The sequence below is a fragment of the Schistocerca serialis genome, chromosome 3, assembly GCF_023864345.2.
Source record: "Schistocerca serialis cubense isolate TAMUIC-IGC-003099 chromosome 3, iqSchSeri2.2, whole genome shotgun sequence".
NCBI classification, from domain to species: Eukaryota; Metazoa; Arthropoda; class Insecta; order Orthoptera; family Acrididae; genus Schistocerca; species Schistocerca serialis.
Window position 1 is genome coordinate 161,703,827 of NC_064640.1, and position 26,542 is coordinate 161,730,368.

General features: G+C 40.9%; 1 protein-coding gene across 4 annotated transcripts in view; it reads left to right on the forward strand.

The window, feature by feature from the left end:
* Positions 1-26,542, forward strand: part of LOC126469872 (SCY1-like protein 2) — a 192,540-nt gene that overhangs the window by 102,464 nt on the left and 63,534 nt on the right. For all 4 annotated transcript variants that reach the window (XM_050097191.1, XM_050097189.1, XM_050097192.1 and 1 more), the window contains 2 exons: positions 13,746-13,905; positions 20,318-20,554. In XM_050097191.1, coding sequence (XP_049953148.1) covers positions 13,746-13,905; positions 20,318-20,554 — 397 coding nt within the window. The remainder of the gene's footprint in view (positions 1-13,745; positions 13,906-20,317; positions 20,555-26,542) is intronic.

Consider the following 26,542-nt stretch of genomic DNA (forward strand, 5'->3'; position numbering starts at 1 on the left):
GAAAACAGGTACACCTGCCTAATATCATGTAGGGCACCCGTGAGTACGCAGAAGTGTCACAACACGACATGGCATGGAATCAACTAATATCTGAAGTAATGCTGGAGGGAATTGACACCACGAATGCTGCAGGGCTGTCCAAAAATCTGTAAGAGTACCAGGGGTGGAGATCTCTTCTGAACAGCATGTTGCAAGGCATCCAAGATATGCTCAATAATGTTCATGTCTGGGGAGCTGGGTGGCCAGTGGAAATGTTTAAACTCAGAAGAGTGTTCCTCGAGGCACTCTGTAGCAATTCTGGACATGTGGGGTGTCTCGTTGTCTTGCTGGAATTGCCCAAGTCCATTGTTGTTGTTGTGGTCTTCAGTCCTGAGACTGGTTTGATGCAGCTCTCCATGCTACTCTATCCTGTGCAAGCTTCTTCATCTCCCAGTACCTACTGCAACCTACATCCTTCTGAATCTGCTTAGTGTATTCATCTCTTGGTCTCCCTTACGATTTTTACCCTCCACACTGCCCTCAAATGCTAAATTTGTGATCCCTTGATGCCTCAAAACATGTCCTACCAACCGATCCCTTCTTCTAGTCAAGTTGTGCCACAAACTTCTCTTCTCCCCAATCCTATTCAATACCTCCTCATTAGTTACGTGATCTACCCACCTTATCTTCAGCATTCTTCTGTAGCACCACATTTCGAAAGCTTCTATTCTCTTCTTGTCCAAACTGGTTATCGTCCATGTTTCACTTCCATACATGGCTACACTCCATACAAATACTTTCAGAAACGACTTCCTGACATTTAAATCTATACTCGCTGTTAACAAATTTCTCTTCTTCAGAAACGATTTCCTTGCCATTGCCAGTCTACATTTTATATCCTCTCTACTTCGACCATCATCAGTTATTTTACTCCCTAAATAGCAAAACTCCTTTACTACTTTAAGTGTCTCATTTCCTAATCTAATCCCCTCAGCATCACCCGATTTAATTTGACTACATTCCATTATCCTCGTTTTGCTTTTGTTGATGTTCATCTTATATCCTCCTTTCACAACACTCCATTCTGTTCAACTGCTCTTCCAAGTCCTTTGCTGTCTCTGACAGAATTACGATGTCATCGGCGAACCTCAAAGTTTTTACTTCTTCTCCATGAATTTTAATACCTACTCCGAATTTTTCTTTTGTTTCCTTTACTGCTTGCTCAATATACAGATTGAATAACATCGGGGAGAGGCTACAACCCTGTCTCACTCCTTTCCCAACCACTGCTTCCCTTTCATGCCCCTCGACTCTTATAACTGCCATTTGGTTTCTGTACAAATTGTAAATAGCCTTTCGCTCCCTGTATTTTACCCCTGCCACCTTCAGAATTTGAAAGAGAGTATTCCAGTTAACGTTGTCAAAAGCTTTCTCTAAGTCTACAAATGCTAGAAACGTAGGTTTGCCTTTTCTTAATCTTTCTTCTAAGATTAGTCGTAAGGTTAGTATTGCCTCACGTGTTCCAACATTTCTACGGAATCCAAATTGATCTTCCCCGAGGTCTGCTTCTACCAGTTTTTCCATTCGTCTGTAAAGAATTCGCGTTAGTATTTTGCAGCTGTGACTTATTAAACTGATAGTTCTGTAATTTTCACATCTGTCAACACCTGCTTTCTTTGGGATTGGAATTATTATATTCTTCTTGAAGTCTGTGGGTATTTCGCCTGTCTCATACATCTTGCTCACCAAATGGTAGAGTTTTGTCATGACTGGTTCTCCCAAGGCCATCAGTAGTTCTAATGGAATGTTGTCTACTCCCGGGGCCTTGTTTCGACTCAGGTCTTTCAGTGCTCTGTCAAACTCTTCACGCAGTATCTTATCTCCCATTTCATCTTCATCTACATCCTCTTCCATTTCCATAATATTGTCCTCAAGTACATCGCCCTTGTATAAACTCTCTATATACTCCTTCCACCTTTCTGCCTTCCTTTCTTTGCTTAGAACTCGGTTGCCATCTGAGCTCTTGATATTCATACAAGTGGTTCTCTTCTCTCCAAAGGTCTCTTTAATTTTCCTGTAGGCAGTATCTATCTTACCCCTAGTGAGATAAGCCTCTACATCCTTACATTTGTCCTCTAGCCATCCCTGCTTAGCCATTTTGCACTTCCTGTCAATCTCATTTTTGAGACGTTTGTATTCCTTTTTGCCTGCTTCATTTACTGCATTTTTATATTTTCTCCTTTCATCAATTAAATTCAATATTTCTTCTGTTACCCAAGGATTTCTACTAGCCCTCGTCTTTTTACCTACTTGATCCTCTGCTGCCTTCACTACTTCATCCCTCAGAGCTACCCATTCTTCTTCTACTGTATTTCTTTCCCCCATTCCTGTCAATTGTTCCCTTATGCTCTCCCTGAAACTCTCTACAACCTCTGGTTCTTTCAGTTTATCCAGGTCCCATCTCCTTAAATTCCCACCTTTTTGCAGTTTCTTCAGTTTCAATCTGCAGTTCATAACCAATAGATTGTGGTCAGACTCCACATCTGCCCCAGGAAATGTCTTAAAATTTAAAACCTGGTTCCTAAATCTCTGTCTTACCATTATATAATCTATCTGATACCTTTTAGTATCTCCAGAGGTTGAACCCAAGTCCATGGGAATGCATAATAGACATGAATGGCTGCAGGTGTTCAGATAGGATGCTTAAGTACGTGTCACCTGTCGGAGTTGTATCTAGACATATCAGGGGTCCCATATCACTTCAACTGCACATGACCCACACCATTAGAGCCTCAACCAGCTTGAACAGGTCCCTGCTGACATGTAGGATCCATGGATTTTGTGTCCATACCCATATGCAACCATCTGCTCGATACAATTTGAAATGAGTCTTGTCCAACCAGACAACATGTTTCCAGTCATAAACAGTCCCTTGTCAGTGTTGATGGGCCCAGGTGAGGCAGAAACCTTTGTGTCATGTGGTCAACAAGGGTACACAAGTGGGCCTTCGGCTCCGAAAACCCATATCGATGATACCTCTGAGATGCTGTGTCCCACCACTCTTGTGCCAACTATAACACCACATGCAAACTCACTTAAGTCTTGATGACCTGCCATTGTAGCAGCGGTAACAGGTCTAACTACTGCACCAGACACTTGTCGTCTTATATAGGTGTTGCCGACCGTATCATTGTATTCTGCCTGTTTACAGGTATCTCAGTACGCATACCTATATAAGTTTCTTTGGTGTTTCAGTGAATAATGTTACTTTATTTTATTGTTGTTTAATTGAACTGTACTTTTGTTTATACATGGAATGTAGTCAGCTATTCTTTGCATATGTACAAAGTGCGCTGCACGCCCACTCGTGTTGTGAAAAACGGTGTTCTGCATGAGGGTTGAATGGGTAATTTTTTTTGTTAAACCATTTTGAGAAAATGTGTGATCACCTCGGCAGCAAAATGACACGCACATCATTGTGTGACGTTGATGATGGTGTATATGGTTTCCATCGGAAACAGATGTCATTCTTTGTGAAAGCTGCTCTCAGTGCTGAAAAGTATATAGAGTAGGACTGCTTGCAATCTCTCAAAGGAATTCCAATAAAGCCTTATTATGGGATTACAGTTGAGAGGTTGAACTGACCAATACATGCACTAAATTCTTTGCCATTGAACATATGCATACATGAGACAAGACCTATTGTAACATATTGTACAACTATAATGACATACATAAGCATAAAAGACGCCACATATGCACACGAGCAGGCATTGTCCTTTGAGGAGAGATGTGGAAGTTATTTTATCAACTTAGAAATGCCATTCCACACACCAATACTGTCTTGTGTGAAATTATTCCTTTTTCACTTGTTTGCTGTGTAACTGGCTCCACCTTCTCGCAAAATAAAAACAAAGCTGTTGGGTCATTGCTGAAATGGGAGTCACCTGTGAAGGGAACAGTTCTCCATTGGTTTGCAGCTCAAGGAACATGTTGCCATGCCCAATGCTTATGCTTACTGCTCCAAAGAGCAGTTAGCAGTACAGTCGGAGTTTGTTGGCTCCGTCCTGAAACCACCTATAAACAAATATTTTCAGGTTATATTTCTTACCAGTGCAACAAAATTAGACTCGTCAACATCTTATTCCTCATTAAATTGCAAAGTAATCCTTTGTTGTTCTTGGCTGCACCTTGTGGCTGTCAAACCTGAGATTAGATATGATAGACGGATGAAAATTAAACTGTGATTACGTAGGCTTTCCCAGCATAATAAATCTTGAAAGTCTCTTCGTGTTTGCTGCCGGATCCTAAAATCCACTTGACTCGATATTTCGGTGATCCAACTGGTCGCTATCTTCAGGAAAATGCTGCTTCTGCTGATGAGTCTTGCTGAGAACTGACGCCAGGTTGCAAATCGACGTCCTATATAGGCCACCGTTCAGTACACAGCGGATGCGCTGCCCATCACGGTTTCTGCCTTCCAAGACAGGGAGATGGCGCCGCGCTTAGTGAAACACTGCTGACAACGATGTATCACAATCATGGCCGCACCGAAGAACGTTCAGTTTTGATGCGAGATAATACAGGATTCCACGTCTTGCTAGGAGGAAACCCATTGTTTCTGTTAACCCGGTGTGTACAAAATTCCGTGTCAATGTGGGGAAGCTTATATTGGCCGCTCGATTCGCACAGTGCATGACAGGTGTGTGGAACATCGCCGTCATACGAGGCTACAACAGCCGAAAAAATCGGCGGTAGCAGAACACTGCCTAAATGAGGAACACAATATGAAATTTGAGGAAACTGTGATGGTTGCCAACATTTCCGGTTTTTGGAACAGTGTCTATAAAGAGGCGATTGAAATTAGGTTGGCTGATAATTTAATTAACAGAGATATCATAGAATATTCCTGCTTCAGCCCCTATAGTTTTGTGACGTTCAGATAGGTGGCAGCTCTATATGTAGACATCAAAATGGTGTCTTTAAAATAAGTGTGTTCCAAGCTGAGAGCTGTCATTGAGTTTCTCTTGACAGAAAACCAGAACATCTGATATTTGTAGGCACTTGAAGAATGTGTATGGAAACCTGGCAGTGAACAAAAGCACAGTGAGTCATTGGGTGAGGCATCTCAATATCACAACAAGGTCCTGCAAACTTGTTTATCTCCATGTCACCTGGCCGCACAGGCAGCTGTGACTCCTGCAATGTTGGACTTCAGCGTGTTCATTGTCACAAAAAATGGACTCACTTCTCATTCTCCGTGGCATTGCAAGACCTCATCAAAGTCTGTGCACTCAAGAGAAGCTCACAAAACTTCATTTGATTGTTCTTCCGCATCCACTGCTTTCAGAAAAAAAAGTGTTGTATTACTTATTGAATGCCCTTGTACAACACCTCCATAGGTCCAGTGATAAGTACATGCCATATTCAGAGAGAGCTTTGTTACTCCATGTATGGAGTGAAAAGTTGTTCTTTTAGGGCAGAGAGAGAAAATGGGATTAGTTACCTGCAAAAGCATCCATCATATGGTTCCAGAATATCTCGCTAATTGATGGTAATAATATCCAAAGAGCAGTAGGAACAGAAAGCTGGCTATAACCAGAAGTGATGAGCTGCAAAATATTAAATTTCAATTGGTATATACACTGCCTGACGAAAAATAAGTGAAGCATCCAGAGCGGGAGTAGGAAATGAAATGAAACTTCAGAGGTTGAGGGAGTATGTGATGTTATTTCAGTACTTGCAATTTTGACTCAAATTTTCAAAGGACTTGGCAATATGAACCTACTTACTAATATGACATTGCAACCACTCCGTCCTGAATGCATGCACTGACTCAGTTCAGAAGATTATGATAAAGCCATTGTATCCTCTCCAGAAGCAAGTCCGCTCACAACTGTTGTAGTTGGTGCTCGATATCCTGGATACTGGCACTGTGGCCCCACACACTTTATTGGAGACTGATCTTGGGATCTTCCTGGCCATGGGATTATATCAAGATCACGCAGGCAGTTCGTAGACACACACACTGTGTGTGGACGAGCATTGTCCCGATGAAAAATGGTACCACAGCACTGTACCTTTAGAGGTAACACATACGGACACAAGGTGTCCATGATGTACTGTTCTTGCCATCACAGTTCCTCAGTCACTACCTGCCTTGACCTGAAGTTATACTTGATGGCTCCCCACACTGTGACACAAGGAGTAACAACACTGCACCCCTCCTAACCATTGGAAAAATGGGACCTCTCCCCAAGTCGGCACCATGCTCACAAACAATGGTTATCTGGGGCAGTGCAGAACCACGATGCATGGTCACAGCACCACTGGAAAAGCAGTGGTTTGTGTTGTACTGTTAACTGCAGCTTATGCTGCATGGAACAGTAATTGCCTAGTCCTGCTGCTGCTAGCCTCTGACCAATGGTGTGGGATGGCACATAATGTTGGAGGGAGTCCATTACTCGTTGTCAGGTGTAAGGTGCAGCTGTGAATGTCTATGACGTGCTCAGTGCACAGTACAGTCATCCACCCTTGTGGGAGTCAGATGTGATCGACTGGAATCTTGATGACGGGTGTGCATGCCCTCCCATTCCCACTCTCACCATCACCGCAGTCGTGTTGCCTGAAGTTGATTCATTAATTTTTGAAGTAAGTTATTAATGTAGGCAGCTGGTCACATATTCACAGCACTTGTCACACTGAGATAATGACACACTGCAGCGAAAGATAGCGACCCTTTTTTTTAAAATAAAAAGAAAGGCTCGATATACATTTCCTTTGAAACTTCCTGGCAGATTAAAACTGTGTGCCGGACCGAGACTCAAACTTGGGACCTTTGCCTTTCGCGGGCAAGTGCTCTACCAACTGAGCTACCCAAGCACGACTCATGCCCTGTCCTCACAGCTCTACTTCTGACAGTACCTCGTCTCCTACCTTCCAAACTTTACAGAAGCTCTTCTGTGAACCTTGCAGAACTAGCACTCCTGAAAGAAAGGATATTGCGGAGACATGGCTTAGCCACAGCCTGGGGGATGTTTCCAGAATGAGATTTTCACTCCGCAGTGGAGTGTGTGCTGAACTCGGGACCTTTGCCTTTCATGGGCAAGTGCTCTACCAACTGAGCTACCCAAGCACGACTCACGCCCCGTCCTCACAGCTCTATCCTTTCTTTCAGGAGTGCTAGTTCTGCAAGGTTCGCAGGAGAGCTTCTGTAAAGTTTGGAAGGTAGGAGACGAGGTACTGGCAGAAGTAGAGCTGTGAGGACGGGCCGTGAGTTGTGCTTGGGTAGCTCAGTTGGTAGAGCACTTGCCCGCGAAAGGCAAAGGTCCCGAGTTAGAGTCTCGGTCCGGCACACAGTTTTAATCTGCCAGGAAGTTTCATATCAGCGCACCCTCCAGGGCAGAGTGAAAATCTCATTCTGGATACATTTCCTTTCTTTGGTTTAACTGTTTATGATCGTCTAAAGAATGATTATTCTGCTTCAGTGAAATCGTGTCAACACTTGTTATCTTTCTGGTAAATAATACATACATTTTCAGTGATTTCACTTCACAATACAAATCAATATAACACACATAACTTGAACTCCATTCTTGTATTTCAAACTTGTACAACCGACAGAACAAAAAACGACGATTTACCTCTAATAACATGTAGCAAAGAAATTACCATCATATGTGAATCTATCAATGCAAAATCATCTTTGGAACATTCATTTAATAAATAAAATGTAAATAATTGTTTATCTTTTTTTCACAAGTCCATAATTATCATCGTAATTACAGTAAGTGTTTATAAAAGCTGACATTTAAACATTTTCGCATGGCTATGTAGTAGTGGATTTTTGGTTTTTATGTTTTCAATATGGAACAGTCATTTTATATCATCCAAGATTGGTTAGTATGTTTATCTCATCATAAACAGTTTCATCACACCACACAATTCAATTTCGGGTCACTGTCGCGTCTGAATGTTGCAAAACTCTGGGTTTTGCATGATTTGATCAGATTGTCAAATGGAGACACACAGTGAGGCCCCTTTCAAACTCTGTCAGGTGCCAGTGCCGATAATGCTGTCTCTAGAGAGTACACAGCATCTCTGTGTCATTCAGTTATCACTCAACATCTGACACAGTTACGTCCCTTATACGCCCTACCAGACTTGATATCAGTACAAAACACAAACAACACTAATGCACTCTGGTATCCATTCAATGTGTCACAAAAAATTGCAACTCGAATCATTTACGCACCCAGCAATGGTGTGTATCTGTATGAAGTTACATTGATATACAACTGCATCTTCTGGTTGCTTCTTTTTTTTGTCAGGCAGTGTATGTTGTAACGATCAGCTGAATCCTCATGATATGGTGTATTTATTGCCATAAATAACTCAATGATATTAACACTGCTGGCCATTAAAATTGTAACAGTATGAAGATAGCATGCAGCAAATGCTAAACTGACAAATGCGTACCATTTCTAAACAACCACACAAAATAGGAGTAACGTCATCTATGAAGCATGTCCAGAAAGTAAGTACAATTTTGTTTTACTACCATTGCAGCACTAGTGTCACAGTTCTGCACATTTGCATTTGTCTCTCTGGTTCATTGTCCTTTCACTGATTCTGTTACAGTTCTGCACATTTGCATTTGTCTCTCTGGTTCATTGTCCTTTCACTGATTCTGTTACAGCCAGATTGTGTCTTGTTTACATTTGCTACTCATCATTCAGAACATTTTAAATACTCTCTGAGCCCACTGATTGTGAAGTGTGTCCTGTAATATGGTTTTTGAACACGAATATTGTTAAGCCAGCTGAAATATGTAATCAGGTTGTAGAGGTTTACGGTGAAAATGTAATTATGTTTGGAATGGTGAGAAAGTGAGTGAGACAATTCAGTAATGAAGCACGAAGTAGGCAGCCTTCTGTTGTGCTGGTTTGGTTGAGAAAGTGAATGAGAAAATGTGTGAAAACGGACGGTTCACAATAAGTATGCTTTGTGATGAGATTCCACAAATTTCAAAAACTGTTTTGGACGAGATATAACAAATCACTTAATTTTCGCTAATAATGTGTTCCCGTTGGATTCCAGAAATGCTCACAGATGTCCATAAAACAAAGTGACTTGGCAGTGCTGTGACATTTCTTACCTGATACAGTGATGAGAGTGAGATGAATTCTTAAACAGAATTGTAACTAGTGATGAAACTTGAGCTTGTCATGTCACTCCAGAATCAACAGTCAATGGAGTGAAGGCATTCATGATTCGCCAAAAATTAAAAATCTAAATTGTCAGCATAAAAAGTCACATGCACTGTGTTCTGGGACGAATAGGGCATTCTGTTTCTCAAGTTCCTTCCCAGAGGTGAAACTGTCTCTGTTGTAAGATACTGTGAAACATTGAGAGAGCTTCAGCATGCAATTCAAAACAATAGGTGTGGAATGCTCAGTCAAGGAATTGATGTTTTGTGACAACACATGCCCTCATTCTGCTGGTGTCACTCAAAACCTTATTCAACAATTCAGGTGGGAGCAGTTCGATCACCTGAAAATATTAATGTTTCATGACAAGATTTGTTTAGTAAGTGTGAGTGTGTTGTGGAAAAGTTAATCTAACTCCAGCAGCAGATGCTTCAAGAGAGGTGCTGGATGCCACTGAGGTTTACTGTTACTATTTTGAGGATTCGTATTCCAAGAACATGTTACTTCTTGCGTGATGTATCTTTCAAAACGATTTTTCTGCATATTATTTGTGAATAGAATAGAAAAGTGGGGAACTGATAGTGGTACATAAATTACCAATTGCTGTACAGTGTGAGATGGCAAACAGACTTTTGATGTAGATTTAGGTAGCCTCTGACAATGTCTTCCACAACAGGAGTAAAAATGTTAGAATAGTATCCCTTAAAGAATGGCATAAATCCCAAAAAGCTGGAGTTGCCAAACATAAAAAACTGTCCGTGAAAACTTGCAATGTATAAACATACTGACTTAGTGTTCTGTGATACCACTGATAACACTGGAAGATTGTGTACTTGAAATCTATTAAATGCATGCAAGTTATTGCAGTTGGTAGACACTAAAATTTAGTTCTGTGAGTAATTTGTATCAGTGAGTTTCAACTTTGGGGAATACGGAGGCACTTAAATATTCCTTACAGATTATGTATCTTCAAAAGTGATCCATACAGGCATACTCTTTGAGAAATTTTCTGTACCATAGCTGTTTTGGTGCTGATAGATTATCATTGTTAGAGAACTGCATAGTTAAAAAAGTCATTACAAGATATTCTCTCAAACCAGAGTGACTTTCATATGTGCCAGTGCAGAAAAATAATTCTCTCCGTCTTGTACTAGTGTAATGTCCAACAATTCCTTGACTTGAATCATAATAAGTAATCTATGTATACATTTTGCTTTGTCAGTTTATGAGTGTACAAAACTTTGAATATGATGACTTCTCTGTAGTCATCTCAAGAATATACTGTGCGTGTTATCATGTTCCTGACTGTTTCCACAGCTGTGCAGTTGCAACAATTTGGAGAAATGTACTAATCCTTCCTGCTTATTTAGACATATTTTCTAACCATTAAAACTGCTTGAAGATGATACTATTATTTGTAAATGCAACTTGTATTTTTGACAAGGAAGCAATATGTAGTTACTGATAGCACCAAAGCATTTCAAAAATTATAACATTCCTTCTTTATCTGATAGCCAGTTGTTGAAGTGAGGAATGAAATTTCGATACTGTTGCATTGAAATACTGTCTACATGCTACTCAAGTCCCCCCCCCCCCCCCACACACACACACACACACAAAGCAGGGGCCTCACTGAGGTGGGATGGCTTTGTGTGCCCCTATGACAATGATAGCCATATACTGTAGGTGCAACAGCATTGGTGGAGTAGCTACTGGGAGACAAGACTAATACATAGTTCCTGAAATGGGTAGCAGCCTTTTGTGTAGTTGCAGGGGCAACATCTAGATGACTGGCTGGTCTGGCCTTGTAACATCAGCTACCATGGCCTTGCTGTGTTCACACTTAACAGCAGCTGAAAGCAAGGGGAAACTGCAGTAATCATTCTTCCCAGGACTTGCAGTTGTACTTTATTGTTTAACGATGATGGTATCCTCTTGGCTAGAAAATAACCTGGAGGTAAAATAGTTTGTCATTCAGATCTCCAGATAGAATGATTCTGGAGAATGTCATTGGGAAAAATGAATAAGGCATTCTGCAAGTTAGGGCAAGAATGTTTGATATCTCAATGGACATTTATTGTAGAGAATTTATAAAGAGAAATGGATAGGTTTAGATTAGAAAGTGTGTCAATTAGTGAAGTGTGAAGGCAAGAAGAACAGGTTTTTTTAGTCGGATGAGTACAGGGTTATGACCAACAAATCAAACGTGGATAATACACTAGTAGATGTAAGAAACAATAAGGAAATAGGACTGCAAGTGAGCTATTGTTGTGAAGAACACAGTGAACACATTATTATAATCAAGATAGAGTTGTATTCAACACTCGCTACAGTAGTACAAATTTATATGTCAACTAATTTAGAACATGATAAAGAGATTAAAAGATAAAATAAATTTTCAGGTAGTAAAGGGAGACGAAAATTTGTGATGCGGACTGGAATTTTTACAGTAGGAAAAAGATGATAAAGAAAGGTAGTGGGAGAACATGGACTAGGGGAGAAGAATGAAAGGAGAAGCCACCTGGCAGGATTTGGCACAGAATACAATTTAATCATTGTTAATACTAAAGAATGAAGGTTGTATATGTGGAAAAGACCTAGACACACCAGAAGGTTCGCTATAGATTACATTGTGGTGGGACAGAGGTTTTGAAACTAGATTTGAAAATGCAAAACATTTCTAGTGCCAGAGGTGGATGCAAACCATAATTTATTAGTTATGAACTGCAGATTACAGCTCAAGACACTACAGAAAGGTATGAAATTAAGGAGAGGGAACATTAATAAATTTAATGAACCAGAGGTTGTTGATAGTTTTAAAAAAGGCCTAGACAGTAAATGACTGAAATGGAAAAAGAATGCAGTACAACACCAATGAGTAGCTTTGAGAGATGAAATAGTCAAACCAGCATAGAACCAAATAGGCAGCATAAAATCAAAGACAAGTCTCATTAGAAAACCTCAGATAATCTATATATTGAATTTAATTGACAAAGGCAGGAAAAATAAGGGACTATCAGAAAGTTCCCATTTGAGGGCCTGCTGGAGTGTACATGTAAAGTAGCGCAACTCCAATGTAGGCCAGGGATTAGTGTGGCATTCATGTCTTTCTGACATGAATGTGGTAAATGCAGAAATGTGAACTATGGCAACGTTATTACCAAATGTGTCCAAAGAGGACCAACGTTTTGTTATTCTTTTCTTAGCTGCCAAAGGACAAAGACAGGTAGACATCCATCAGAGGATGTGTATGGAGCAGCATGTCTATCAAAAACTACCATTGTGGACAAGGGGTGCTGCTGTTTCATGACAGTGCACGTCCCCATATCGCAAATGTCGTAACGCAGAAGTGGGAGATATTCGGGCACCCATCCTATACTCTTGATCTCTCGCTATGCAGTTATTATGCCTTTGATCTCTTAAAAAAGGTATTGAAGGATTGACATTTCCTGTCAGATGTGGATGTGCAGCAGACTGTTACGGACTTCTTCACACTGCAGGACATAGGTTTTATCAAATGAGTATCTTCAGTGCATTGCTTCGGTGACATGATTGCCTCAGTTCTCACGGTGATTTTGTGTGACTGGCATACCAATTCTGCATTGTACAGCCTTTGAATTGAAACTTTCCGATCGCCCCTCACATAAAAATTCAGCAACTGAAGCAAGCATAAGGGAATAAAGATGTCTAAAAATGAGATTGATAGGATGTGCAGCATGGTAAAGCAAGAGTAATGAATGACCTTCTTGTCAGCAGAATGTTTGATATTCATTCATTTCACTTTCCGTTATGTTGAGCTTCCAAATGTTCATACATAAATTTCTCCACACTACTTTGAATGATTTCTATTGAATATGTCTTCTGTTTGGTCTTGTATTTGTATCTGAAATGTTATTGTGATCACAAGACTTTTATGGACATTTTTCTTCTGTTTGAGCCACTTCAGGTCCTCTCTTATAATTACTTAAAGCTACTATTTGCCACTGGCTTCTTTCCTTTCCTGTAAAATGACCCAGAGACTACCCATCTCGGAAAACATTTGTAAGCTATCACTCGTGGTGGGCTTAACATATTCTCTGTCAAGAATAATGGAGTACATCTCACTTGCAACACTGTACCTGTAGTGAAGCCATTGTCTTTCCAATTAATGTGTCTTCCAGGATACTAATTGTGCAGTGTTGTGGGGGAACTTGTGTGAAATTTTATGAGGCATAGGTGCCTACCAGATGGACAAGTATTGCCAGCAACAGGTAGGTGTACAGGTTTGAGACACTGTGCAGTGCACAGTGTGGAATTGTTGGAAATGGTTTTTAATCATAATTAGCAATGTCATCAATGGTTTCTAGCATCTGCACCTGTGCGCACTTATTTCGTATAATTAGGATTTAATGACACTCTTTCTTTCTTTCCTTACTTCAACAACAGTTCTCTCTCTCTCTCTCTCTCTCTCTCTCTCTCTCTCTCTCTCTCTCTCTCTCTCTCTCCCCCCCCCCCCCCCCCCCCATGTGATGGTAAACAGACAGAAACGGCTATAATTATTAACTTACTATATTTCAGGATACTACCATGCTTGATCAAAGAATTTGTCAATCCACCCATGGTGCCTTTTGTGTTACCAAATGTGTTACTGATCACAGACCGGTGTTCCAAGGAAGAATATATAACTTTTGTGTTACCTCATTTGAAACCTGTCATGAAAATCCAGGAACCTATCCAGGTAAGCTTGCACATGGTTTTCTTTTAATGTCTGATTAATCCTTTCTGATATTATTTTATGAAGTGATGGTATTCATGGACAGATCTGTGTTGGTGTGAATACAAATAAATCTACCATCGGCTGTCGTTTGAAGGTGACTGAATGTATTACAGTAAAAGAAAGAATTTGTTGTAATTTTTTAGTGGATCTTCATCTGTTTTTAATAGTTGATAGTGACTCAATAAAATTAATTTTAAACAGCAGTTTATTTAATTTTCTTCAAAATTTAACATGCTTGTTTCCTGTCTCATTTTGTGAGAATGTTTTCATCTTTATGATAATAGGCAGTGCTAAGAGAAGGAATTTTCTTCTTTTTGCTGCACCCCTCAGTTTTCAGATGAAAATACCTGTTGCTAGGGCATGACTGTTGAGAGTCGATAGTGAATAACTGGTTGTTTGTGCTACAGACTTCATGGATTAATAATCTGCAAAATGTAACTGTCATATAGTGATCTATTGGATCATGCAGGTAAGATAGAGGTATTGTAGAAATTGTCGTCTTGAGTAGCTGGATAACTCCTCAGTGATCTGCACTTGTGCTATCTAAAGGCCTTAACTTTAGAATGAAACACTTCCACTAAATATATCAGTGTGCTCTGTGTACTTACTTTGCTACTGCCTTTCTGTTTGCATGCTAGGTTACTCCTTATGAATGTAGGCAACAATGAGCAAAAGAATGTTAAAAAAGATTTTCCTGTCGAATCCACATTGAGAGAGAGAGAGTAATATAGTGAATCTGTGATTGTTATCCAGCACAGAATTTTGATGAGGTGTTAACACTGCTCTTATGGTGCAACTGTCATTTATTATTGCAGTAAAGGAAATTAGTTTGGAATATACCAGCCAGTACTGACATAAAGCACGAGGCTGCCTTTGAGAATTTAAGCAAGCAAAGAAAAACTGGAGATAGAAGAGATTACAATTAGAAGTTGTTGGCAATAAATAAAAGGGTTGCAGAAGTATGAGAAACAAGCATCCACTGATCTGAAATGATTTCTCCTTTATCACTATTTTAATTTGACTGCTGCAGTTGTCAGTCTCTTCTTGCTTTGTGTTAATAATTATATATTTTCGTATCTGTTACTATCAAAGACTTTGACAATCTGTTTAATTCAATTTTCGTTTGCCCTGCAATTTTCTTATCAGTTTCACGTAAATTACTATTGAATGTTTTAGCATGTATACTGCTGATCTCCATATATATTTTTGTAGTGGTTCTTTTGTAAAATCTTAAGTGCAACCATGTGGTGTATCTCTTTCTGACCACAAGAAGCTGAAGAAGTAGCCCTTACATGGCTTAGAAAGCGACATTGCCCATGACACATGGCTTTCTCTTATGCCACGAGAAACTATCGGTGTATCACAGGTGTGGGACACAGCTGTAGATACAACATATTGTGTTGAGTGTGTTTCATATGATGACCTGAAGGCTGATCTGAGTCTGCCACAGGACCTGCCTTCTGTTTTAACTGTTACTGAGCGAGTGTGGCTCATGTTTTAAGATTTTGCGTGGTGCCTGGAACTCTTTCCAAAATATTGGGTGTAAAATTTTAAGGTGTCACAGAGTGGATCGGTCACCCATTATTTCTAAGTAGTTATCCAGGCACAGTCACATGTCCCCATTTAACCCTGTATGTACTGGTATTTATCATTGTTTTTATCTAGTTATTCTGTTATGTTTTGTCTGAATTTTATTGAGGGCTTTACTGATGCGCGCCATATCAGGGTTGTATCTTCAATCCTTGTGTATGAATGCTACTTGATTTTCCAATTTATTGTTACTTTTTACTACATTTTCAACATGCTCATCTGCATATTATTCACGAAAGTGCACTGATTGCCTTCCTATCAGGGTTGTATCTTCAATCCTTGTGTATGAATGCTACTTGATTTTCCAATTTATTGTTACTTTTTACTACATTTTCAACATGCTCATCTGCATATTATTCACGAAAGTGCACTGATTGCCTTGCTGTCAGCACCCTCATTCACAGATCCTCATTATCCTGATTGTACTTCACAACTCAAACATTAGTGAAGCAGTTGAATATGAACTCCTCTCAGCTGCATGCAGCGCTGTCTGTGCATTCACGGAAGGCAGAAAATGCAGTCGAATGCAGAATGGTGACAGCACCACATTAGGGAAATCAACATGTTGGTGTACAAACCAAATTTCAGTGGTAGGGAATAATGAAAGCCAACCAAATGTCCAGAAAATAGCTAAGTACGGCAAGGTTGTTGTAAGTAAGTCCACCAGAGGGCATGAAGTATACATCAACAATCTGAGAAAAATTAGCCTGAGGCTGTTTGTGGCAGTCCTTAAATCTGTCACTGTTGTTTAATCACATGACTTGTCGCCACTAGACATATCACTCCATGCCATGCCTAGTGACCTCAAACAACATACTTGAGATTATATCGATTGACTTAACAATACCTCTGGGATGCCTGTGGTATTACGCGATGATCCATGTGGCAAGGGATTTGTAATTGGAAGTTAATGTTCATAAAGTTCTTCGTGCAGCATGTGAGTTTACAGCAGCAACTATCTATCAGATGAAAGCAGTGTCACCGATTTTCACTAAGATTCGAAAAGTCTTTCATCATGGCATCCAGACACGGTTACTATTGTAGGGATTAAAACAGTTCTCTGTGAATTTGCCTAGTGAAAGAACTGTTCATGAATAAAACAGAAATAGCTTTCCTTGTTAGTAACATTCAGAGCAGGACCAGATACATTATTAACTCAGGGGAACTTAATTTTACCAAACTTTATAGATAAACAGCTACTGTAAAGTAGTCTTAAGTTTTAAATATTTCATTAAATATATCAAACTCTTCTTATAAAAAATTAAGAATTTATGTAGATAACTGGCAACAGTCCTGAGATATTTATAGATAAACATTGTTGTTGTTCCAACCATCATCTACGTGAAGACAAATTGATAACATCTGTTTGTTTAAAAATGCGTATTTCTGATAGAAGACACTTTCATGTATCAAATGTAGAAATGGCAACATGTTAAATACAACATAATCAGGAGTATCTGATTCAGATACTCTTCTTCTACCAGAGTCTGCAATCGATCCTGTCGTCTATGCTGCAAATGATGAGCTCTGCTTTCCTTTCGCAAGTGAGACTAGCAGCCTTTACCACTTCAAGTAGCCACTTGAAACCAGAGAGAATCTTTTCCGATTGAAAATGACACAAATTATTGATACTTATTTGAGCCACTACCTGCAGATGACTACACCCTGTGTTCTTCATGGTACCGAGCGAGGTGGCGCAGTGGTAGCACACTGGACTCGCATTCGGGAGGACGACGGTTCAATCCCGCGTCCGGCCTTCCTGATTTAGGTTTTCCGTGATTTCCCTAAATCGCTCCAGGCAAATGCTGGGATGGTTCCTTTGAAAGGGCACGGCCGACTTCCTTCCCCATCCTTCCCTAGTCCGAGACCGATGACCTCGCTGTTTGGTCTCTTCCCCCAAACAAACCAAAATCTTCATGGTATCCAGAAGGACCTGTTCCAAATCTGGAATGACTCTACCTGGTATGCACATGGAGTGCACACTGACTTTGTTCCCCTCCATGGCAGCCGTGTCCCCAAGGAACCCCATAACACGCTTAACATTGGAGCTCCCAATTACCAATAATCTCACCGTCTACAACTACCCGGATCTTGCAGGCTGAGAGGTTTCCTCTGAAGCCAGACAAGCAACTGCATCTGGCTGAGGACAGTGTCAGCCACAGACAGCGCCTGGAATTTGTTTGTCAGACTAACAGGGCAGGCCTTATGTGCGGGCCCCTGGGAAGTCTTTCGCACCCTGCCACGCCCCAAGGTGACCCCCCAATCGACCACGAGTGAGGTGTCAATCTCAGTAACTCGGCTGGCAACTGGTGAGACTGATTGGCAGACTCGTGGCTCATGCTGGACATCCATCGGATCCCCACAGCCAGCCCACAACAGTGATGCCCGTCCACTGCAGCTTAGTCATGTAATCGAAGCCAACATACCCTGGAGCTGAGAGTGAAGTGCCAGAAACTTAGCCCATATCCGCACACAGCAATCACAGTCCCTGTCCATACTGAAAATGGTGGAAAACTACACAACACAGGCAAGTGGATGATTATCAACACACACTGCAGAACTTTACTGTAGACAATGACGAATATGCTGTGTCTAATAAATTAGATTTACATGCGTTGATTCAAAAACTCAACTACCATAGTTCCTAGGTGAGACTAAATAATTCGTTCCTAGTTAGGAACTTGTAAAATGTCGCAAAATCGGTTTACTTTCCTACACAAATGAAAATGCCAGAACTGTGCCCATTGAAAATTAAATTGACACACAGAGATTCAAAAACTAAACTACCAAAGCACACGCGTCTTTTTTTCAATCAATATCATTCTCATAACACGTATCTGTTCTTATGTACATATAGTGTATGTGTCTTCATTGTCTTTATCTAAATTTACTTTAAAGTTTACCTAATTTCATTCCATTTTAATATCAAAATCATTTTTACTGTAAACGTTCAGGTCAGTCTCCTCATTGTCTCCCTCACTCAATAATGGGTGCCTAGAAACGTTTCCTTATTTGATCATCCTACAGACAATGCAGCACTGCATGCCTTATGCACCACAGAATTGCATGCTTCACAGTCGAAAATAAATCAGAAAATATGGTTTCAAATAATCAAGGTAGTGTTCATACTTATTAAATAATTCCATATATTCTGTGTGTGTGTGTGTGTGTGTGTGTGTGTGTGTGTGTGTGTGTGTGTGTGTGTGTGTGTATGCCAGTTTAAATTGTTTGCAAAAGTGGTACTATTTTTCATTATTTCCAAGTAATGACTCAAGCTTAATCGGAGCTAGCCTGATGGGTAAGTATGTGATTTGCTCAGACATCCATCAGAGGTTGTATGGGTGAAAGTAGACTGGATGGTTCACTACTTCAAACTAATAATGCACATGGGTTTAAGTTGTGTTATTGGATACTTATATACATTACCAATTATATGCATGGTGCAAAATTTTTGTTAATGAAATGTAATGTTCATGAATCAAGGTTTGAACATTCATGTAAATTGTGCCCTCATGATAAGTTACCATGATTTCAGTATTGAATTAAATTAACTTTCTGTAGTGGTGCAAAATCATAAATTTCTGAAACCAATTCCTTTGTTACACGTGGTGTAGGAAGTACAGAAGTTTGTGACCAAATATTATGAACAAAAATCACTGTGTTTCCAATACAACAGACTTTATTTGCGCGAGAGAATACATATTACAGAATGTAGGTCACACTGATCACATTCCTGTTTTATGTTCTTTTGTCTTAGTATTAATCAAAGTTATCAGCAGAGTTGAAGCTGTGTGGATGATTTTGAATTGTGCTTGAGTATCTCAGTTGGTAAAAATTTGCTTTATCAAGGCAGGATACCAGGTTCAAATCTTTGCTTATAATTCCGTTAAGTCGTACTGCTGTGCATAGGCAATAGAAGAACTTGGTGTTGCCTGTCTTAAACATTTTTAATGCAGTTATTGAAACTATAATATATCTGAGCTAGTAATTTTAGACTGAATAAGGAAAAAGTTACATATTGCCCTATGTAGGGTTGGTTGATAGGTAGTATGGCTTCTCAGTAGAAACAATTAATGGTTAAATCGTCCATGGTAGCAGTTAGAATGTAGCAGTGTATTATTATGTGGCCTTTCCCACTTAATATAACTGGGTATAACATGTAGTTTCCTTAATTTGTTAAGGTTAAGAATTTAAAACGAAAACACGAATTGTTAAATGTACCTTTTGTTCTTCATTGCCAACGGCCTTGCCGCAATTGTAACTGGGATCCCGTCAGATTACCAAAGTTAAGTGCTTTCGGGCTGGGGTAGCACTTGGATGGATGACCATCTGGTCTGCCGAGCACTGTTGGCAAGCGGGGTGCACTCAGTCCTTTGAGGCAAACTGAGTAGCTACTTGATTGAGAAGTATTGGCTCTGGTCTCCTAAACTGGCGTACGGCCGGGAGAGTGGTGTGCTGACCCCATGTCCCTCGATATCTGCATCCAGTGATGCCTGTGGGCTGAGGATGATGCGGCGGCTGGTCGGTACCATTGTGTCTTCCAAGGCCTTGTGACTAGTGGTCTACATTAATAGATATTTTAATTACTGAGAAATTACTTCTGTAATGTGTACAGCTTTAACTAGCTTGAAAATTAAAATCAGTAATCCCAGCTGTGCTGGGAGTGAAAAAAAATCCAAGTAGTAGATGTAAAAGCAGTGTATGCTGGTGGGATGTTATGTTGTATATTTAAATTTAGATACTAGTTTGCGTAATATAAAATTGCATACTTACTTTGTTCCAGGTCCTGTTAATTTTTATGCAGAAAATGGAATTGCTTCTTTACCTCACGCCATCGGAAGAAATTAAAAACGATGTGCTGCCTATGATATATAGAGCATTAGAATCAAATGTTCAACAAATACAAGAATTATGTCTTTCAGTGTTACCAACATTTGCTGGACTGATTGATTATCCTGCCATGAAAAATGCTTTGCTGCCCAGGATAAAGAGACTGTGCACGTGGACTCAACATGTATCGGTATGTTTTTTTCCCCTTCTAAAATGGAAAAACATTATGACTATGCTATCCTTGATATTATTGGTATGCGGAGTCCCCCCCCCCCCCCCCCCTCCCCACACACACACAAACACACATTTATGATGTGGTAATGTAGATGATGTGTAGATATATTCTCCACAAGCCACCTTATGTGTGTATCACTGTCACTTCCCCAACTTCATAGTCCAGTTGCGAATGTTCTGTGGAAAGAACTGCTGTTGGTAAACTTCCGCGTGAGCTCAGAGCTCTATGATTTTACCTTCATGATCTGTTTGTGAGATAGAGGTCAGAGGAAGAAATGTATTGGTTGACTCTTCTACAAAAGGTGCTAACAAAATTTTAACAGTACAGCACACTGTATGTCTTCTAATGTCTGCCACTGGAATTTTGTCAGCGGTTTGGCACTTACTGAATGAATCAGTGATGAAACACGTTCTCTTCCTTGGATCTTCTCCATTTTGTGTATCAATCCCAGATCAACAGGCAATATTTAACTGTTGGCTGAACCAGGATTTTGTAAGCTGCCTTCTTTGCAGGCCGACTATACTTCCTGAAGATTCTTTCAGTGGATGATTTTATGTGGCCATTGCACTTTAAATCGCTCCGTACTCATATTTCCAGATATTTTATGGATTTGATTGCTTCTGCAATTGTGTTATTCAGTGATGGGTCTTTCAGCCTATTTATGTACGATGCATTACATTTATTTATGGTTGAGAGTCATCTGCCAATCCACAATTCATGCACCAAGTGTCAATTCTCTGCAGGTATTCTCATATTTCACTAAAATTTTGTAGTGTTGTGACTTCTATGCGTACATAATCATCCTATGGGGAAGCCAACATTATCTCTCTGATCAGGGTGTCACTGCAGTCTGTTGGGTAATGAAAAGTTTGATGCAAACTTACTGCCTACATGCTCCTTTTTTCTCACATTTGATGTAGTAGTGCTTCCATTGAAGATTAAGGCAGGCTGTGAAGTTATCACCTTTGGACCGTAGATTCCAAACCTGATGTGTTGCTACCAGTGTCGATGTTACGACGACACTCGTATGTCCTGTTAAAATGCAACCAAGTGTGTTACTTGTGGTAGAGATGCTCATGAGGGAGATTCCCCGCCTCCTTCATCCTGCTGTACCAATTGTGATGATGACCATGCCACCTCCTCCCAGGATTGTTCCGTATATGTTGATGAGCGGGCCGTTCAGGAGAATCTGGGTGAAGGAAAAGTACCCTACCCTGTCAAGACAAGTTGTTGGGTAGTCGAAAGCCTTGCATTTTACCATCCGGCACTCTTCTTGCTATGCCTTGCGCCACAGAGGACATGGCCACACAGATTTGCGACCTCCAATTCAGTACTGCAGCTGTGAAATTCCCCAGTATCGCAGTAGCATCCCTATCTCCTTCTCTTACAGCTGTGCAACAAGCCACCAATTCTTCGCCCCCAGCAGTGAAATCACGAGCTTCACAACCAGCAGACCAGAAAGAACAAAAGGAACACTCCTGCGAACAATTTGTATGTCCCTACAGCCAACAAACGTCTGAGCCTTCATCTGCTGACAATTAAGGCTCTAAGAAATCAAACAAAGGCAGACAGTCTTCTCCTTTCCAATTCAGAGATCCAATTCAAAGGTGTCACCATGTGATAACTGTCACTAGTCTGATCTCTGTTTCACCAGTGCGTACCCTCTACCATTTTTCCGCCCTAGTGTCAGCAGTCTGACTCATGGGGAATGTCGACACCTCCATAGATTTTGAGGAACAGGATCCTCCTGCCTCTGCACCCTGTAGCAGTGAGTCTTCAAAGGCTGGCACACAGCAGTCATCTAGGTGGAATTACGACTGCTATTGGAATCGCAGTGTCCATTTGTTTTCTGCCTCCAAGAAACGAAATTGTGTCCTCACAACCTTTTTGACCTCTCACGTTTCCTCCCAGTCTGCTTTGGCTTTATCCCTGCAGGTGGCATTCCATCTTGTAGGGGAGTCATGCTGCTCGTTTGGGATGATGTCCATAGCTAAACCATCTCATTGAACACCCAGCCACTTCATCTTTTCTCTCTGTAACCTCTACATTCCTTCATCATTTGTGCTGCCACCAGTGCAGGTTTACACCAGCTTATTAGTCAGCTGTATCATCCCTGTTTGCTGCTTGGTGACTGTAATGCCCACCACCCCTTTTCGGGCTCTTCAAGAACCTGTCTGAGATGTTCCCTATTTGCTGAACTTCTCAATCAACTCAGCTGCATCTGTCTTAACACACCCCACTGAGGAGTTGGTCCAGCTGATATATGACCAACTATACTTGCAACCTATTGCAGTTCTCCATGGACTCTTCTCTGAGAGAAGCGTCTTCAGTAATGTGTTGATCAGCTTTGCTCGTCAAGCACCGACAATGGCTTTCGCTTTTCCACTGACAAAACCATTTGTATGCATTTCTGGCAGCGCAGTGGGTTTCTTCTGCCATCTTTACATCTTGATTCTGTTGCTCTTCTGCTTGTTAAAACTACGAAATTCCAGGGGCTCATGATGATAAGAAACTTTCTTGGTCCTCTCACATGTCTTATGTGGCCATATGCTGTACTTGGTCCCTCAGTGTCCTATGTGTCGTAAGTAGCACTTCTTTGAAGTGGATTGGACCACCTTGCTCCATTTATACTGATCCCATGTCCGTTTGAAACCAGTATATGGATGTTGCATTTCTTAATGTGCATATCTGTCCATGTTACGCATTCTTAACATAATGCACTATCATGGAATATATTTGGCCACTGTCACTAGCCCAGTGCAGAAGCTGCTGAACTACCACTGTCATACTGGCATGATGTCCTCTGTGGATACACATGCCATTTGTCTTCCATGCCTGGCCACACAGCCTATGCCCTCTTTTTCAATGACTCCCTTGATTGCCAGTTTGGGGTGCACCTTCTTATCTGTAACCTCCAAGTGTTCACTTTTGACTATTGCTGCTGCAGCTTAACTTCATGCTGCCTGTGATGTTCGCAATGGGTGTGAACCTTTCATTGCCTTGGCTTCATGTGGTGGCCTGTGTTTGTATTAGACTTCATTCCCTTGCTAAGGAAACTGTTCTGGGTTTGATCTATCACAGTAAGTTTCTCGACTTTCGCACACAACTTAGTGACAGCATCTTCATGTACGCTGATGGCTCTAAGACCTACCATGGTGTCGGGTGTGCCTTCATCATTTTCACTGACCATTTTTGGTATCTGCTTCTGGAACATTGCTCAGTATTTACACCAGACCTCTTCATCCTGTATCAGGCCATCCAATACATCCAGCAACACAGGCTTTTTAATTGTGTCATATGCTCAGATTCTCTCTGTGCCCTTCAGAGCCTCAGTGTGCTGTACGCAGTCCATCCCTTACTGCAATGTGTCAAAGTAAGCTTTCATTTGCTTGCTGTTGAGGGATCCACTGTGATGTTCATGGGGATTCCTGTTCACATCAGTCTGATGGGAAATGAGGCTGCAATGCTGCTTCCAAGGCTGCATTCTTTCTACCTCGGCGTGCTAGCTCTTCCATTCCTTCAGATGATATCTGTGTTGCCGCGTGTCGGTAGGTGGTGTCACTTTGGCATCACCACTGGTCTTCTCTTCACAGCTACAAGCTCCGGGGAGGTAAACCTCTCCCAGTGGCTTGGCTGACCTTCTCTTGGCCCTCTCATCCTGATCATTTTAGCTAGGTTGCGTATTGGGCACTGACATTTTAACCATCACCATTTGCTATGTGGGGAATCCCCACCATTTTGTGCTCATTGTCATCAACCTTTGTCAGTTTGCCATTTCCTGACTTACGTTCTCATGTAGATTTGCCATCTGAGTTATCAGCCGTTCTAGCAAATGATGTGTGGGCTGTCGACAGTGTTGTTTTACTTTTTATCTGTTGTAGCAGTATGGTGAAGGACATTAAATCTTCGGTTAGGGACCTCCACTGTCTCTGTGGCATATTTTGTGGACCTTTCTCCAAGGTTGTTTTTTAGCTCTCTTTCTTCCCATCAATCAGTCTTCTGTGTTTCCTGATACAGAAGTAAGACTTCCAGAAAAGAGCCTCTGTCAGGAATTCTAGTATTGCGCCAGTTACCATCAGTCTGTCTGTTCTGACCCCCTCTCTATCCTCTCACTACACCACATTCATGAACAGTCCCTTGGGCATGCCTTACCCAAAAATTCACTTCTATTTTTCTCTTGACCAAGTTTTTTCGTCAAGTGTTCCTCTCTGTAATCAGTGAGTGCCCTAAGGAAGATATCAATTATAAGGGTGGCTCATGAACTAGAGACAAGACAGACCTATGTCTTTACATGCACAAAGAGTAACAATCAGCACTCCTTGGGTAATGGGTGCAGTGTCTTTACAGTGAAATTCGTGGCAGTCATGTGTGCCCTTCACTAGATATGCACCAACACACAAGTCAATTCTGTAGTAATTCCATGAGCCATCTACAGGCTATAATTCATTGTAATTCCCAGCACCCATTGGTAACTCATACAAAATTCCTATTAGACTTCTATAACAATGGCAAGACATTAGTATTCCACTGATCCTCCAGTCATCTTGCGATTCTGGTGAATGAACTTGTGGATCGCCTTGCCAAAGATGCTACCATGAAGGACACTCTGGAAATAAAGATATCAAGATACAACTTCTGAATGACAGTGTATCACTGTCTCTTAGTGGCGAGGAACAGACAATGGATTATAGACTATAAAAAATTCTGTGACTGTCTGTTGGTCTTCCATTGGACTGCCGTGCCGTAAATCTCCAGGCCTCTGCCTTTGCTGACTCGTGGACACATCCTATGACAAGCTGCCCCACTCTGCTGTAGTTGTGGCACTCACCTGGCAGTCGTCCACATTCTATTGGAGTGCCCCACTTCTGGAGGGCATGGTCACTCCCTGAAATCCTAGGTGGTGAATCAGGTTTTAAATTTTAGCAATCAGAGTGTACTGTATACATTTATAGGAATCTTTCATTGTTTTGGTCCTGCTGGGGCTGCTTTGCAGGCATGGGTGGTTACCTCCGCTTTTATTTATTTATTTTTTTATCCACTATGTTTACTGCCAAGTATTATGGGACAGCCTGCTGAAACCCGTCAGTCTGATACTGCTGATAACCAAGATGGGAAGCCTGTATTTGTGACAGTGTTGGCAAGTTGCTTTACAACTTCAGTCATATCACATATCTTTCTCTGGAAGGCAAGTGGTCGTCTAAGTAGTATGTGAGCTTCCTCAATTTGTTTAGTTTTGCCACACTCATTGTGATGTTGAATGCAACTATACAGTTTTGGGGAACCTCTTGTACAAGCTAGACCACAAGTTACCTCCTGGAGAAAAATATGAGAGTGATTGAAATTTTGGAGCAGTGTCCCAATATGAATTGGAACAATGGATTCAGGCTTCCATCATGTTGGCTGTGAGCATTATCCAGCCTCTTGGCTGACATCATTTGGTAGGCTGCCCCATAAACTGTAGCAATAAACAAAGTGCTGAAGTCAGGCAACACAGTGTTGTTATGGCTACCATTGAGCACTGGAGAACAAAATACTGCATTACTGTACTGGCTTGCTCTCTTTTGCTGATACCAGCCAATAGAAATTAAAATACAAACTATCATAGTTCTTACCTCTCCACTTCAGCAGTCATATCAGAAATGGAGTTCAATGACGTTCTTGATAAACTGAATCTGTGATCAGGATGAAATTAAGCAATAAGACTTGACTGAGAGCTGTATCAAACCAGTCTTTGGACTGAAGAAGAAGGTAACAATAGCAGCAGCAACAGAAACAACAACAACAAGATGACTTGAACACAGCATGGGTTTGTAGTGAATACCCACGTGGGCAAAAAATTGGACTGTAGAGTATAACAACAAGGTCACATAACTGAAAAAGTTTCATTGGAGATTTAAACACAATTCCTGATAAATCCCATGATACTAAGCCCTTGTGGATTTA